At 34.7% G+C, this 17,748-nt stretch overlaps 1 protein-coding gene across 1 annotated transcript in view; it reads right to left on the reverse strand.

Annotated features, from left to right (window-relative positions):
• Positions 1–913: 913 nt before the first annotated feature.
• The window catches only part of LOC100373220 (carnitine O-palmitoyltransferase 1, liver isoform), a 44,599-nt gene continuing 27,764 nt past the window's right edge, over positions 914–17,748 (reverse strand). The window contains exons 10-18 of the mRNA XM_085506548.1: positions 15,581–15,704; positions 14,573–14,706; positions 12,313–12,463; positions 10,746–10,910; positions 10,250–10,384; positions 8,943–9,095; positions 8,277–8,390; positions 5,471–5,563; positions 914–2,706 (exon numbers count right to left, since the gene is read on the reverse strand). Of these exons, the coding sequence (XP_085362674.1) occupies positions 2,629–2,706; positions 5,471–5,563; positions 8,277–8,390; positions 8,943–9,095; positions 10,250–10,384; positions 10,746–10,910; positions 12,313–12,463; positions 14,573–14,706; positions 15,581–15,704 (1,147 nt within the window). The 3' untranslated portion in view covers positions 914–2,628. The remainder of the gene's footprint in view (positions 2,707–5,470; positions 5,564–8,276; positions 8,391–8,942; positions 9,096–10,249; positions 10,385–10,745; positions 10,911–12,312; positions 12,464–14,572; positions 14,707–15,580; positions 15,705–17,748) is intronic.

A 17,748-nucleotide genomic window follows, 5' to 3' on the forward strand; every position in this document is an offset into this window, starting at 1 on the left:
TATTTGATTTGATTTTCACTGAATCATTCCTTCAGCGAAAATTAATTCTAAGCGAAAATAAAGTATTTTACAGTAAGTTCCAATAGACAATATTGATCAACATATTTGAGTAATATTGAAAAAAAAATATGCTGGTTCATTTTGTAAAATTTGACAAAATTCTCGTTGGCATTCAGAGGATTAAAAATAAAGACGTACAAAATTTCGTTGCATTCCAAAGTTGTAATTCTATGAGGTACCATTCTCCTGATCCATACATACATCATCAAATATTGAGAATGTTAACAGTAACAACCAGAGGCTATGCGTCACTCTTTTCATCACAAGATAGTCGTGTTCATAGTCTGTACTTTCCGAAGAATGGAACAAAAATAACCAAATTTTTGGAGTAAAAACCAACTCAAATTTTGTCTCTTGGCTTTAAAATTAGGGTTTATTTCCAGAAATATTGAAAAATGCAAGAAAAAATGTGCAGAAAAATTGACCAAGAAGGTGAGGTGGTTAATACATGTTGTTATTTTTACTTTAGATTTGGATAAAAAAAAAAAGCAAACGTTTTCCGCATTTATAACATACATGGAGTTAACTCATTTTTTTGCATTGTCAGTTGCTTTTCCTGAGCACAATAGGCAAAAAAAAAAAGTATAAAGTAGTGTAAAATATATTATTTTCGCTTGCAATTAATTTTCGGTATTTTCGCTCGAGGAATGATTCAGTGAAAATAAAATCCAGCGAATATACCTTTTTTCCTGTATTTTACATTCAACTCATCAAACATCAGTAAAAATAAATTCCATACAAAACAGCTAAAATGTCTTTTCAGCGAAAATTAATTCCAGCTAAAATGAAGTATTTTACAGTAAATGCTTTTGATGAAATAGTGGAATTTAACAAAGCACAGTAAGCATACACACACTGGCAATGTAATACTTTTAATTGAAATCAGAATGCAGTGTCCATGAAATACTGTACTTATTGACTAATCCATTCACCAACACCAAAATTCACTGGAAGAACACAAACATAATATGTAAATGAATGATGCTGATATATAGCAGGTTACTTAAAGTAGGGGGAGTCAAGACCTGTGTATGCGACAGACAATCATAGCATGTCGTTTACAAATGAGTGCCTACTCATGAGTCTTTGCATTTGTGCATTGTTATCTTCACTCAGAGCTTGATTCTTGCATGTTTAGCACGTTTTCAGAATCGCCATACATGTAATGACGCAGAGTAATCTGTCTAGTTATGTTATGCTTAAAATGCACTGTATATTGCATTATGTGATCATATCAAATATGACTCGTTGGTACAACCATAACAGTGAACATTCCACTGTAGCCCTTAAAACTAAAAAAACAAACATTACACCAAAAACCTCAATACAGTGAACATTTCACTGGAGCCCCTAAGACAGTGAACATTCCATTGTAGCCCTTAAAACAAAAAAAAACAACATTACACCAGAAACCTCAATACAGTGAACATTTCACTGGAGCCCCTAAGACAGTGAACATTTCATTGTAGCCCTTAAAACAAAAAAAACAAAAACAAAAAAAAACATTTTACCAGACCCCACAAGACAGTAAACATTTATTGGCGCCCTTAACTTAAGACAGTGAACACTTCACTGGAGCCCTTGGGACATGCAGTCACTGTGAATGTAGTGAAATGTCATCATGAAAGCCGTAAAAACAAAAATAAAAAAATTAAAAGGTTAAATTGTACACATGTGCTTAGTGAATGAATCTCACAGCAGTTTCTATTTCGGGTGGCTGTTCTACCCCAGGTGTCAACTGACATGCAACATATATTTGACAACAAATATTTCTGGCACATTCATAGTTAGTTGTATTGAATAGTATCCATGATGAACACGTAGTCCAAAAAAAAAAAAAGATTGTTCACAAAGAGAACAGCATGTGCCGTTATGACAGTGCCCCTCATATATATTTCAATTATATCACTATCTTGCATTTTGTGTTTCAATGCAAATTTAAGCTGCCATTTTGAAAACAGAAGCATGCCAACAATCTTGTTGAATTTTTTCTCCTTCAGCGGTTATTTTTGAAAACATAAAATTTGTACTTTTGTGACAGCGAAAAAAACAGTCTATTTTCAACTACAATATACATCTTAAAAGTCAAACCCATTTAAAATAGTTTCATCTTTAAAAAGCACAATGAAAAATAAATGATAATACATTTTCTAAAATATTCCACGCGCAAATAAAAAAACATAATATACACAATAATCAAGCAATACATATTGCCTATCAAAGCAGACCTAATAAGAATGTTGGGTTGGGTTTTTTACATAGCTTGTGAAAAATCCTGCAGTTGCAATGCCTTTAAAATGCAAGATTTACTGAATGCAACAATAAAATAAAATAAAAAAAAAAACATGATTAAAATTTCTGCCTCTTGCTGGTGTACAGTACACTTTGCTGGTGTACAGTAGAATCAGAGCGTCTTATCATCGTCATCATCATCATCATCATCATCATCATAGAGGAAGCAGCATTGAATGGAAGAGGAATACATCATTCTAATTCAAACCATCTGTTTTCTATGAAAGCTTGATGGATATATTTGGCATTTACTTGTTGACAAGATACACATGGCATTTACTTGTTCACAGATTCAAACACCCTTCGCAAGTCCGAGAGTGCTTCACGTATACGTGTTCCGAACTTTAGAGCATCCTGTATGTAAAGAAATATGTAACAATTTACCATAAGGTACACATAATCTCAAACAGTAGTACAAGATTCTGGGCTTGAAATTAATAAAATTTCCTGGAAAGTTCATCAGGTTTAGTAGAAAGTTTAAAGCATATGAAGTATGAACATAAATAAATCTCACGTTACTCAATTTCTATATTTCTATTTGGGGTACTATTTTTGCTCTTAATAAAAGTGTTTGATCAGAGATTTCATCTGCTTCAAAAGATTTGTAGAATAATGTTAATGTACATGCAAATGTATCGGTTACAAACATGTTTTTATGGGTAACTAGATATTAATTAGTAAACTAATAATTGATAGAATAATATACATAATAAATATGAACAAACAAAATACTTTCTTTATATTCCTCAATGAGTTGACATGTATTGGGTGGACAAAGCCGTTAAGTTATTATTAGTGGTGTACATGTCAGTCATAAAGAATATTTAACAGTGACGTGACTGGCAATAATGATTGTGTTCCCCGTTCATGAATGTATGCGCATCTGTGTTCCACTAGAAATGAGAAATTTCGCTAAAGGTGTATAAAATAGACTGGGTATGACATAGTACACTCTATTTCAGGACATTATGTTTTTTAATGTGTGTACCCTGTTTTATAATTTTAACTACAATGCAAAGCAGAGTATAGTATGCGTAAACAATGGTTCAAACAGTGGACGGAAAATTACTGATCACATGTTCTATATGGCCAACACCATGGTTAGCTGGAGACATGTCATACTCTGTCTATTTATTTTGAAGAGTGGGCTGAAAATATTCCACATTCAAATGTTTTTAAAAAGCACATGGCCACGTCAACTTCTTTCAACCAAGAACGAAAATATACTTCTTTTAATTATTTTTCATTTTCAGTATTGTACTGACTGTATTTTTTCTTACGACCCTTGGATCAACTACAATTTGTTATTAGAACTAATACAATCGAGTGCTAGTCATTCACAATATAGAATAGAACAAGTCATTGTCAATGACACGTCCCCGTTCCGTTCATATTTGAGTGACATATACATTCAAAGCAGATTATGACCGAAATGCACCTGCATATGTACAACACATTGTGCTAAATCTGAACAAAATCCATCCATGCATGACTGAGATCCGGTTCTGGAATTGTGAAAATATGTGATTTTGATGCATTTTCGGCCTTAAAATGGCCATCATTCCGCTATTGTTAAGCAGATCATGAAACAAATGCACATATCTATTTGTGACATGATGTACCATGTGTGTGTGAAGTTTGAACTTGATCAATCCAGACATGTCTTGGATACGGATCCAGAACTGAATTCTTTAACAAAATGGCCGCCAGTCGGCCATTTCGAATTTGATCCGAAAAAAAAAAAAAGACGTGCATCAAGGTCCTATTATGTTTAATGTATGTACCAAATTTGAACAAAATCCATCCATGCATAACTGAGATACGGGTCCGGAATGGTGAAAATGTGCGATTTTGATGCATTTTCGGCCTTAAAATGGCCGCTATTCGGCTATCGTTAATGAGATCATGAAACAAATGCACATACATATTTGTGACATGATGTACCTTGTGTGTGTGAAGTTTGAACTTGATCAATCCAGACATGTCTCGGATACGGATCCAGAACTGAATTCTTTAAAACAAAATGGCCGCCAGTCGGCCATTTCGAACCCGATCCAAAAAAAAAAATGACGTGCATCAAGGTCCTATTATGTTTAATGTATGTACCAAATTTGAACAAAATCCGTCCATGCATAACTGAGATCCGGGTCCGGAATGGTGAAAATGTGCGATTTTGATGCATTTTCGGCCTTAAAATGGTCGCTATTCGGCTATCGTTAATCGGATCATGAAAAAAATGCATGTGCATATGTCCCATATAAGGTGTGATGTATGAGTGAAGTTTGAACTTAATCGGTCCATGCATGTTCAAGATACAGGTGATCACGGACGCACGGACGCACGGACACACGGACGCACGGACGCACACAGGGCAAAACATAAGTCCCCGTTTTCGGACTGCGTCCGAACGGGGACTAACAAAGTACATAAAATCTAAAAATAAAACATTGTTGAAATGAACATATTTGCACAAAATAAACCTTTTTTATTCACTCAAAAAACAATTGCTTGGTAGTGTTACCGAAAACACAGAATTTATTTTATGCACCTTTACTAATAATAAATCAGTTGAATTGAGAATTGACAGGCTTCCTCATTCAATCTGTGAGAAAATCTTTTGTTTAATGTAATCAATTGGGGAACTGTACATGCATGTATTACTCAAGATACAAAGCAGTTTCCGTTGTTTTTCTGCCTGATTTGACATGAAACAACCTTCTTTGACTTAACAGAACAACTCTGTCATTAACCAATCAGAATGCTGCATTTTACTGATTTTATTTACGGAAATTCCAAAATTTCTGAAATAATGAAAATAACATTTTTTTCAGTGCAATGTGGAAGTGAATTATCACAATGTTAAAATATGAATATATATTTTGACAAAACAACCAAGCATAAGCACAAAAACACTCTCCTATATGTGTTTAAAAAACAAATTTTTTCTATTAAAATCACTCAACCCATACCTTACCTCGGTACTTTTAGAAGAGCTATTTCACTCTCCAAAAGGTGTGATTTTCAAGTTTTGTTTTTTCCTATATTTAGACAAGGCATTAACATGAGCACATGTGCTTCTAACAAAGGTAACACAATACAAAAATTAGTACACACTCACAGTTTTAGGTGATGACTTCTTGCACGAAATATGGAAGTATATGTTGTCTTCTCCAGCAACAATGTACGATACACCATAGCCATCATCAGCAACCTGAAAAAGTCACAGCACTGGTTAGACCAAGTTTGTGTACAGTCAAACCTGTCTATAGCGGCCACCCAGGGGACTTTGAAATTTTGGCCTTTATAGACAGGTGTTCTTTCTATACAGGTTCACTAATTTATTCACAAATATTAATTAGGCACTGAATGTATTAAAACAGATCTCGCAACCCCATTTGACACACTATTACACTACTGTACACAGCATCCAAACACTTTATTACAAATAAAAATGTTGATTTTAAATTGTATTATGTATTAAAACTAAAATCATTTCACAAAAATCGATCATTGCACAATAATGAATAGTATGAAAATCCTGTTCAGCAGCAGTTTGAGTCTCATTTCCTACTAAAGAAATCACTCAGCTTGCTTTGCTTAGCTATTCTAAATGTCTATGTTTCTTTTAATATATATTGTGTCTGGTAACTGTTCTAATAAATCGGAATGTCTCTGGGCTATAGCAAGGAGAAGGGAGAAGGACAGTTAGGATCTCCTTCCAGTTACATGTACGTGACAACTTGAAAGTTTCCTCCCAAATCACAATTCCCTTAACACTTTGTTCATTTTTTTAAAAAATCTTCTCGACCTACCTCACTTACGAAATGGTTGATCCCTAATCAAAACATTACTTTGCGCAATCGAAATCTGTGCGACTTCCATGTTATTGTACTGGTGCAACAATAGAAACATGTGAAATATGCCTGGCGACTTTGGCCGGCGAACTGAGGTCAATTTAACATCATTGTTAAAAGCATCTATTGTTAACATGTACTGAGGCAGTAGCGACCGAAAACAAAAATTGGTGAACGAATTTAGTTTAGACAGCGAGACGACACTGCACACGCATTCCCTCGCAGTGGTCGATACACACTAACGCAGGGCTAACTGATACGACTCTACTTTTTGACCCGAGTTATCATAACCCCGGAAGAACAAGAACGCACATGCGCAAGGCTAATTAGCATAATTTATTTGGATGGATAAACAGGCATGGCCGTTGCGTTGATTTTTTTCCTTTTTGCTATCAGTTCCAGTTACATGTGTATTTATCGATATTTATAGGAGTTCAAAGTGAATAAATACCGATACTAAATAACAAGTGAGCCGTTATGTTTTTTTGTTGGTAATCATTTCGATCGGGGATTTACCGTCGGCATTCTGATTTACTCCAGCCACATGCATAGGGACCGTGACTGTCCCGGCGACTCACACAACTTTTGCGGGTGGTCATCGTTGTGGTTGCTCGATTGATTCATTGAACAAAATTGTAAGTTATTCCCATGGTATACATATTTCAACAAAACATTAATGACAGCATGTTTTTTTTATCAAGACACTCGAGTTCGTAATTATGTTTTTGGCGTTCCATACATCTGTACATTGTGCTTGCCATGGTAAACAGAATTATATACAAGAATAAAACACAATTGCCGAAGCCATCGGTTGAATGAAAGGTGTGAAAACGTGCTAACTTTGTCCTCTGTGAGCTTATTAGTTGTCTGAGGTGGAAGGCAGTAGTCTGCAAGACATCAGGGAACTATGTCCGTTATATGTAGTTCCATTGATTACTGCGGCCGCTGAAGCGTGGCCATTGGCCGCGTTAGGCAGGTGGCCGCTATAAACAGGGTACTTTACATGTAAAATTCGTAGGGACTGTTCGGTTGTGACCGCTACAGGCAGGTGGCCGATGTACCCAGGTGGCCGTTAACACAGGTTTGACTGTATATGTAATTTAGTTTGCTGTTATGTATACAGGTAAGTTAATGTTATCATACAGAACACCATGTCAAAGCGGGAGGATCGTCACCTGTGCACGTGCGAGAATTGAGTCCCAAGTGATGATAACAATACACACTAATAATGCAAAGGCTCATGGGTAGACGCTTGTTTGTAAACAATGACACGTTATGGCTATCTGACGCATGCGCAGGCGACGAATCCCCCACTTTAAGATAACACCTGCTGAATGCTTCCATAGATAGCTGATATGAATGGAACAAAATGACATTTGCATGCGACATATTTACATACCTATGCAATTACATTGAATTGCAGAAAAAAAATCTACCTCATACTAACATGTACATGTATGTACCCATAATGCTCTCATTCGAGTTACCCCCATTTCTCTGCAAAGCCATGTTTGTCTATGGCGAAGCAATTAACACATTCGGGCACTATATGAGCTATCACTTTCATGGCCCAGGACAAGACACTAAGAATAGTCCTATAGCCAAGTACAAGTAAAATAGCCAATTCGAACATGTGACAGTAAACTTGCCATAAGGCTAAAAAAAAAAAAATTGTTTTGTTGCCCTCAGCGGCCGACCGAAAAATATGAAATATCAGGTTGCGTTTTTTTTTCCCGTTATACCTCGGCTATTTACGATACCCTTAGTTTTCATGAGTTTATAAAAAAAAAAAAAAAAAAATCTGACCGATCGTAATTTTTTAATTTTCTGACTTGATGGCAACATAAGTTGTTGTTTTATTTGGCCTAACAGAGTATAGTAAACACATATGGGACATAAATTCCAGACAAATGAGTTCAAAACTTAACAACAAGCCTTGCATGACAACATAAGGCATTCAGTTTACCATTGGAATTACTCCTTTATGGCCTCCACCTACATGATCACATGGCAAAGATTGACCAATAATCCAGAGGTTCAATTAATGTAAAGACATAATAAAGTACTTACAGGTCCAAAACCACCGCCTGCAGACACAAAATCAATATGCTTGGAAAGATCCCACAAAGTGGTTTGCTGGTATGGTGTCTGACTTGTGGATAACTTCCAAGGCTCACTCAACACCTAGAATCATGAGAAGAAACTGTTATGCCCCAAATCTGAAAGCATTCAATTAAAACAGTGAATACACAAAGTTAATATTAGAATGCATTATTTCTGTAACTAAAACCCTAAATTTTAAATCTGTTAATTTTAACTCAATGATACACTGTTTTGCAGAATGAATCAAATGAATACTTAGAAACAGTTTACCTTTATCTGTTCTCAGAAAAAAATTGTTCATTAATTTTCTATATTAGCAAGTACAACACACGTATTTGCTACAGAAAACTCGAACACTGCCCTCAGTGATAACAGGATTGTAATTTTTATTTGGCCTCTAGAAGGCACATAATATACATTTTCTAAGATTCCAAATACACAGAAAGTAATTGAAGTTCATTTCAGGTCTAAAAAAAAACATGACAAAAATAACGTTTTGACAAATTTGACTCAAAAAACTGGTACTTAAAATATTTTGGAATCATTTTTATTTCGCAATAAACTTGCACAAATGTAAACTGGATAATGACAACCATCTCAAAATGGAATATTCCATGAAACTAACTGACCTACCTCCTTCAAGAATGGCGAGTCCACTTCCAAGTACTTGGATACAACATATAGACAGAATAAATGCCTGTCAATACCATGACCTGTCATGGCGTCTCTGTAGGATTTCACATGCACTTCACATGCCTTATGAAGTAGATCCACACGCTCAGCATCCTGAATGCAAAAAACATTGTACATTTACTGTATTTATATCAAGGGTAGATAAAAGTATGGGCTTGTTGGTGAGGGTGTATGCGACGTGGATCATTTCATGAGAAAATTAGATGATGATGCACTAAGTGCATGGTGTTACTGCCACATTGCTTTGTTTCACCGTCACAATGATCCGACAAAATCACGGCCATTATCCTGACTGCCAAAATAGTTTATTTCTGTTTATGGTAGGCATGTTTTAATAAACATGTCAATCACTGTAGTTTCAGTTTGAAAATAATCATGCAAATCGGTATGCAGTGGTTTGAGAGAACATTGCTATTTTCATTAAATTCAATACCACACCATAGTTCATAATAAGTCATGAAGGATTGCAAAATAATGTAAGATTAGTCGATATAAGTACATAATTCTTTCCTTATTTATTCAATATTGATAAAAACTTGTAGTCAGTGAGAAATGATGTCCATTTAGTCAAAAATTAATAACAAGTAACCTCTCGGCTGAGATAGCTCTGCTGTTAGCAATGCACATTTCAATTAAAGAACAGAAGATATCATTGGAAAATGAACAAATCTGAAAGAGGTTTAGTCAAGGTACCTATATGTATAATATCAAAGCAATCAGCTGTTTTTAACAAAAAATCATAAATGTCACTTTTTACCAAAAATATTCATCAAAATTAGAGAATTGTGAAGATATCATCACGAAATGAACAAATCTAAAAGGGTTCTACCCAAGGTACAAATACACAAAGTATCAAAGCAAGAAGAATTGTAGTTTTCAAGAAAAAGTTGACAAGGACGCCGGATAATCAATCTTATGATAGGCTCTGCTCAACAGTCGACAGCGGAGCTAAAAACAATACACAGAATGTTACAACCACAATCAAGATGTTCAAAAGGTTATTGGGAAAAGAAATTTAAATTTAATTTGACATATGACTGTCAAATCATTGCTAACACTATTGCATAATTCAGAGCAACCGTAACACAGAATAATGTTTATTGAAAACATGTTTTCCTGTTGACTGACTCATGTAAGCAAATAGGGACTGTGGAATAGTTAGTGACTTCCTCGTTGGGTGACACTCCCATGCCTTGCATCTTCCAGTAGATACCAAACAGCAATAAAGTACGGTGTTAGAAACTTACCGTTTTAGTAGGATCATCCATAGCATACACAAAGTCACATGACTCAACAGTACATGGTCTGACAGTTTCAGTACGTCCTTCTCGGTACATCCTTGTCATGGACGCCTCATATGTCAGGTTGAATTTACCGGCGTCCTATCAAAATAGAAGACAGTCATTTGAGGAAAACAATCATTCTGTTATAGTAGTGTTTACAACAGTATCAAGATTTTGATGATGGTTGATAATAAATCTAATACATTTCCCTCTTGATAATTGTAACACTGTTCAACTTACTAGTAGTAAAAAATTAATGTTTGGCCACAAAATGTACGAAAATGGATGGAAATCAAATAGTAGTATAGTCAGATGATGAAATTGGGAATTTTTTTTTATAAACTAGATTCAAATTCCTCAGATGGTAGATAATGGTGAATGAAATAAACAAATTATCGACACCAAATACGACAATAATGACATGGACGAATACTAAGGCAAGTGACTTAAGAACTCTTACTCTGAAATAAGCCAGCTGCATGGCCATCTGAATAAAAGCATCTGGACTGACGTTACACTTCTTGATAAACCCTTTCCCAAATGCACCATGCATTTCTAGATGAAGATCAACGTCGTTCAATAACTTGGTGGCAGTATGTAAACTGGACTGGATAGCTTCCTCACACTGAAAATATTAAAGATGAATATTGGACTAGACTCACAGTGAAACCTCAAGCTATCTGTTCACAAACTGAAAAGTCACTTAATACAAGCAGCCTGGTAGCTGAGATAGCTCCACTGTTAGTAATGCACATTTCAATTAAAGAACTGAAGATATCATTAAAAAATGAACAATATGTATAGTATCAAAGCAATCAGACTTGCTGTTTTCGACAAGAAATATCACTTTTTACCAAAAATGACAAAAATCTTCACAAAAATTAGAGAATTGAAGATATCATCACAAAATGAACAAATCTGAGAAAGGTCCACATGTAGTATCTATATATGTAATATCAAAGCAGTTGAACTTGCGGTTTTTAACAAGTAGTCGAAAATATTACTTTTTACCAAAAATGACAAAAATATTCACCAAAAATAGAGAATTTAAGATTTTGACATGAAATGAACAAATTTGAGAAAGAACTATTCCAGGTATATGCATATCAAATTTAAAAAAAGTCTGACTTGTGCTATCGAAGTAGAAGTTGAAATTGTAAAGTTGACGACGATGGATGGCGACTGACAATCAGTAATATGAACAGCTCCGCTGTGTTGACTTTGTTGACAGCGGAGCTAATAAAGCATCTGACATATACATGTATACATGTTTAAACAGCGACAATGATTAACTACCTCCGGTACTAATTCTGTTTCATAAAGCGTCCTTTTCAGTAAGATACACAAAATAAATTCCTTTGAACTTCTCATTGGGACTAGTTACACAAATTCTCGATGTATGGACTAATGCCACATGCATCAACTTTGTTGTGAAAATTGTTGAGATATTCAATGAGTTATTGTTATAAAAGATGGCATGGTAAAACTATGGCTAATCTATATTTATTTTTTCCAGCATGTAAACAGACATTTGTGTACAGAGCTTCGGAATGTTTGGTGAGAATATCATTACTAGCATTCTGTTGTTTAGTTGTTCAGTGTAGGCAAATAGCAGTGCTAATTTCACTTCCAGTAGACACCAGTCACAGTGACGTCTGTGAAATAAATCATCTATACGAGTAGTGTATGATTATGATGAAGCGCTTTAATTTTTCGAGAGACGAATTTATCATGAATTTTGCGAGTCTGTGAAATTTTGTTGAAGTGAAAATTTCTCTCGGGTCACATAACATGAAATGTCAGCAAATCTTTTACCATAAAAATCATCAAAATGCAAAAAATCCTCTAAGTGAAAATCAAGCCATTTACAGTAACCAATATTGCAAATTAAAAGAGGAACAATAGTCATGAGTAAATAAATATTGCGATTCACATGTATTGTGTATATTGCATGTGCCATGACAACATACAACCTCCATCCATGCTGATATTCTATTTTGCAAAATCATTGGAAAATTTAGACTCGCCTCTTCTCCTATCTGCCATTGTAATCTGACTGGTGCTACGAGTTGTTTATTGCTTTCTCCTTTACAGTGACCATCTTCACGATAACCTAGATTCAACAAATCTTCTGCCATTGTGAACTCCCACATATGAGCACTGATTGGAGCATCGGCACTAACAAGACAAAACAGATTGTGAAATTGTTTATGAATAGTTCATTCTATTTCACAATCAGACTGCTCAGAAGAGCTCAAATTGTTGTTTGTTTGCAAGACGAATTTTTTTTTTTTAAATAGTTTTGTTCGATGGGAGCAAAATGCTACTAAACATAAATTAAGTTTCAGGAGCAAGATAATTTTATGTGTAAAATAAACGAAAAAAAAAAACATTATGAACTATAGACGAGTGATCTTACAATAATTACACTAGTAAAAATTTTCACGTCCAAAAATTTATAATAAAAAAAACAATCTGCCAATTATCAGCATTTATTATGTTATAATTCCTTTAATGAATTTTAAGTTAAATGATTTCACATACAGCTTTTTTTATAGATCTAACATGAACTCAAAATGTTTCAAATATGTCTCCAGGTTTTTACTTGTGCATGTTATTCTCTGGTCTGTGTGAAGCAGCATGTAGGACAGTGTTACCCTTTTTTTTTGCAAGCAACTATACTTTTGCCAGTATTTGTGGTATATTGCCCTCTGTAGTTGAAATCATGTTATTTATATTCATAGTGGCATAAGAATTCTTAATGGAATCACTGTATTAGCAAGGGCTGTATCAATTCAATTAGTTGAAAATACTGAGAATATATAGGATAGATATCTCAATAATGTTTGCACTGTAATGAGTACCAGGGCCTACAGAGAAATAAATTTGTATCTCGGGGCGGAGCTACGTCACAAGACGTTCCACGTTGCTAAGACGTGCACCACTGTACCATGCATTTCTATGGGCTCTGTGCGCGCTGCTGTGGAACGCCGGACGAGTCGGTGAAAATTCGAGAAAACAACACAAACTCAACTCAAGTAATCCTGAACTCAAGTAATCCTGAACAACCAAATTTATATATGTTACACACGCAAAACTATTCTTGATACACTGTTCAGGGGAGTCTCAACAACCACCCTAAAGTACCGTTTTCTGTGAGTTTTTGGCCTTTGTTTTCACCAGCGATATATGTAGATGCTAAATGTAAATATTTACATTCAAATGTTTTTATGCAATACTTATTTTTTTTCAGGTTCAAATGCAAGAACCTTCAAGGTTGCTGTTTAATGGTCAATGTGAACATGTATGTGATTTTGTCATGCAAAACAAGCATAAATTGTCAAGAACACTGCCCTCTATGGCAGGTTCAGTGAAAACTGATACACTGTAAACCACTAGTTTAACAAGATTTACGAACTTTGCGAGTCTGGGAAATTTGCCAAATTCTGTAGCAGTAGATGCATTACTAGGATATTTAAGACATGCAGTTACATCTATTTTAGTGGAAGTATTTTCTTGTGAGCATCATAAACTTTCAGTTGACTCTATTATGAATTATCATCATTATCTATCGATAGTCTGAAATTATATCAGTGAGATAATTATACAATGTTTTTCTCTGCATATTCTTTCAACATACAAAAAACAATGATGTGTAGTATTGCGAACATCACTACATTCACCATACCATATCAACTTCTGATATTTTACACAAAGCATAACGATGTGTTCAAGTCGTTAATTAGGTTGGATTTGAACTGTAGAATACTTTATTTTTGCTATTTTCGCTGAAGGGATGATTCTGTGAAAATAAAATCCAGTGAATATACATTTTCTCCTATATTTCACATTAAACTCATCAAAAATCAGTAAAAATAAATTCCATACAAAACAACCAAAAAGCTTTTTCAGCAAAAATTAATTCCAGCGAAAATAAAGTATTTCACAGTATCAACCACCAGACTGATGCAGCAACAAGTTGGTGCTGGTGATCAGTAGCACTCTTGAATCAAGGAGGAGAAATATAAATAAATTTTTCGAAATAATCTTTGAAACACTTCATCCAGTAAAAGAGCTATTCGTGTTTGAGGATTGTAAAAACTTGTATCACTTGCAAAAGATAACATAACAAGTTTGAAGGATCAAATCTTCCTATATCTCAGCTTACTGAAAACATATATATTGCCATAGTTACTTGATTAGTGTTAATATTGGCTTTTTAGGATGAAGTTACACATGTTCTCAATAACCTTGTAAAAATATTCTAAATTTTGTACATATACTTACAGCGAATGTTCGATATTTATTGCCACTCGTCCATTCTTGAAGACAATAAATGTTACAGACTTATCAAACCATCTATTGTAGCCATTACCATGTAAACAGGAACGAGCATAGGAGTTGAGTTTATTGTGGTCTTCCTGCAAAAATCAAGTAATTATCTAGAGTCAATATAAACTTTATATAAATATGTATGTACGGTCTGTAATTTTATTTTATTACATATCTGTTTTTGTTTTTTTTATATATGGACTATGTCTAAAATAAAACCATGATAAATAAATAAAATAAATCTACTATTTTATAAATCAAAGTGTTATAATTAAAAAATTCAAGTTTACCAAACCAGAAATGATACTGTGACATCATCGTTAGTTAATTAACTCATATTAATGAGTTAGTTCAACATTATCTAATCAATCTAATCATTTTGAATAAGTTGGCAGACAAGGTGCTATGTCAAGTGGATGCATTATTAGCATAGATAATGTTTAGCTTTAAAGCCAATCATTATTTGAATGAAAGCAGATGATTTTACAATTTGTTATGAATAAGCAAACATATCACGATTTCTGCCTTATGCATTCTTGTGCTACTTTGTAAGTTTTAACCTATCGGGGTTAAAACCTATTAAAATCAAGCTGTTAATTAGTATGCAAATTAGGCAATTAGCTTTTGTAGATTAATTACAAATTAGTGTTAAACATTCAACTTGTACAGTTTGCATCTACCAGATTCAGATATCAGAAAACATGCTGAGAGTAATGAAATAATATACAAAGTGCCCAATTAAGAAGAACTAAAATTCAATCAGGTCTTGAGTTAATCATAATGTATCTATGTAATCAAACTGCATCCTAATCCAGACAGTTGTTTGAGATATATTAGTAGAACAAGACTTGGCACATCCCGCAGACAGACAGAGATCTGTACAACCATCTGCACACTCCGAAGCCAAAAGTGAAAAAGACTTCACAGTACCAAATTCATAAGAATGAAAGGCTCAAATCTTACTTTATCATATTCCGGTTTCGCATCATCGAAAGTTACAAAGAATGCTGCCTTATCAATAGCATCCAATGATGTTCGGTTTACGCCAGAACGGAAATGCTTCTCACGAGCAAAGGCCCATGGTGTCCTGTCAGAAATAAAAAAAACAAGTCATTGTCAATGACACGTCCCCGTTCCGTTCATATTTGAGTGACATATACATTCAAAGCAGATCATGACCGAAATGCACCTGCATATGTACAACACATTGTACTAAATCTGAACAAAATCCATGCATGCATGACTGAGATCCGGTTCTGGAATTGTGAAAATACGTGATTTTAATGCATTTTCGGCCTTAAAATGGCCATCATTCAGCTATTGCTAAGCGGATCATGAAACAAATGCACATATCTATTTGTGACATGATGCACCATGTGTGTGTGAAGTTTGAACTTGATCAATCCAGACATGTCTTGGATACGGATCCAGAACTGAATTCTTTAAGAAAATGGCCGCCAGTCGGCCATTTCGAACTTGATCCGAAAAAAAAAATGACGTGCATCAAGGTCCTATTATGTTTAATGTAAGTACCGAATTTGAACAAAATCCGTCCATGCATAACTGAGATCCGGGTTCGGAATGGTGAAAATGTGCGATTTCAATGCATTTTCGGCCTTAAAGCGGCCGCCATTTAGCTATCGTTAATGGGATCATGAAACAAATGCACATACATATTTGTGACATGATGTATCTTGTGTGTGTGAAGTTTGAACTTGATCAATCCAGACATGTCTCGGATACGGATCCAGAACTGAATTCTTTAAAACAAAATGGCCGCCAGTCGGCCATTTCGAACTTGATCTGAAAAAAAAAATGACGTGCATCAAGGTCCTATTATGTTTAATGTATGTACCAAATTTGAATGAAATCCGTCCATGCATAACTGAGATCTGGGTCCGGAATGATGAAAATGTGCGATTTCAATGCATTTTCGGCCTTAAAGCGGCCGCCATTTGGCTATCGTTAATGGGATCATGAAACAAATGCACATACATATTTGTGACATGATGTACCTTGTGTGTGTGAAGTTTGAACTTGATCAATCCAGACATGTCTCTGATACGGATCCAGAACTGAAATCTTTAAAACAAAATGGCAGCCAGTCGGCCATTTCGAACTTGATCCGAAAAAAAAAATGACGTGCATCAAGGTCCTATTATGTTTAATGTATGTACCAAATTTGAACAAAATCCGTCCATGCATAACTGAGATCCGGGTCCGGAATGGTGAAAATGTGCCATTTTGATGCATTTTCGGCCTTAAAATGGCCGCTATTCGGCTATCGTTAATCAGATCATGAAAAAAATGCATGTGCATATGTCCCATATAATGTGTGATGTATGAGTGAAGTTTGAACATAATCGGTCCATGCATGTTCGAGATACAGGTGATCACGGACGCACGGACGCACGCACACAGGGCAAAACATAAGTCCCCGTTTTCGGACTCCGTCCGAACGGGGACTAAAAAGGGAACTATAGACATTGCAAAACTGAACTGAAGAGGACAAAGTTACTAATTTTAGTATTGAATAAAACTTAAACAAATTGCATGGGTTCCATATGAAACATATGACTTCACAGCTTGCTAATATCACAATTATCGCCACATGTTGGATGCCATTTTCATTTCTGTAGTTCTAAAGCACGATGTAAAATTGAAAAAATTAAATAACCAAAGCATACATGTATACTGTAAATTACATTATTTTCACTGAAGAAATGAATCAGTAGCATTAAAATCCATATTCTACATTTTATGTTCAACTCATCAAGAATCAGTGAAAATAAACTCCATACAAAACACACAAAAAGTATTCTCAGCAAAAATTAATTCCAGCTGAAATACCGGTAAAGTATTTTACAGTAGGACAGAATAAAATAAACCCAAGTTATGTCATGACATAGTCCTTGTTAGTTCAATAGTAAACAAAACTGAAACTTGAAACAAACGACATGATGTATAATGTAGTTATAAAGATTGATCAGTCATTGTATATCAGATACATGGCTTCAGAATAACCTTTGTATTGCGCTATTTTGAATCGGATCTGACAAACATAGTCCTGCTATATTATATGTTCAATGTATGTACCAAGATGAACAAAACCTGTCCATGTATACCCAAGA

The sequence above is a fragment of the Saccoglossus kowalevskii genome, chromosome 12, assembly GCF_978046115.1.
Source record: "Saccoglossus kowalevskii chromosome 12, keSacKowa6.1, whole genome shotgun sequence".
Taxonomy (NCBI): Eukaryota; Metazoa; Hemichordata; class Enteropneusta; family Harrimaniidae; genus Saccoglossus; species Saccoglossus kowalevskii.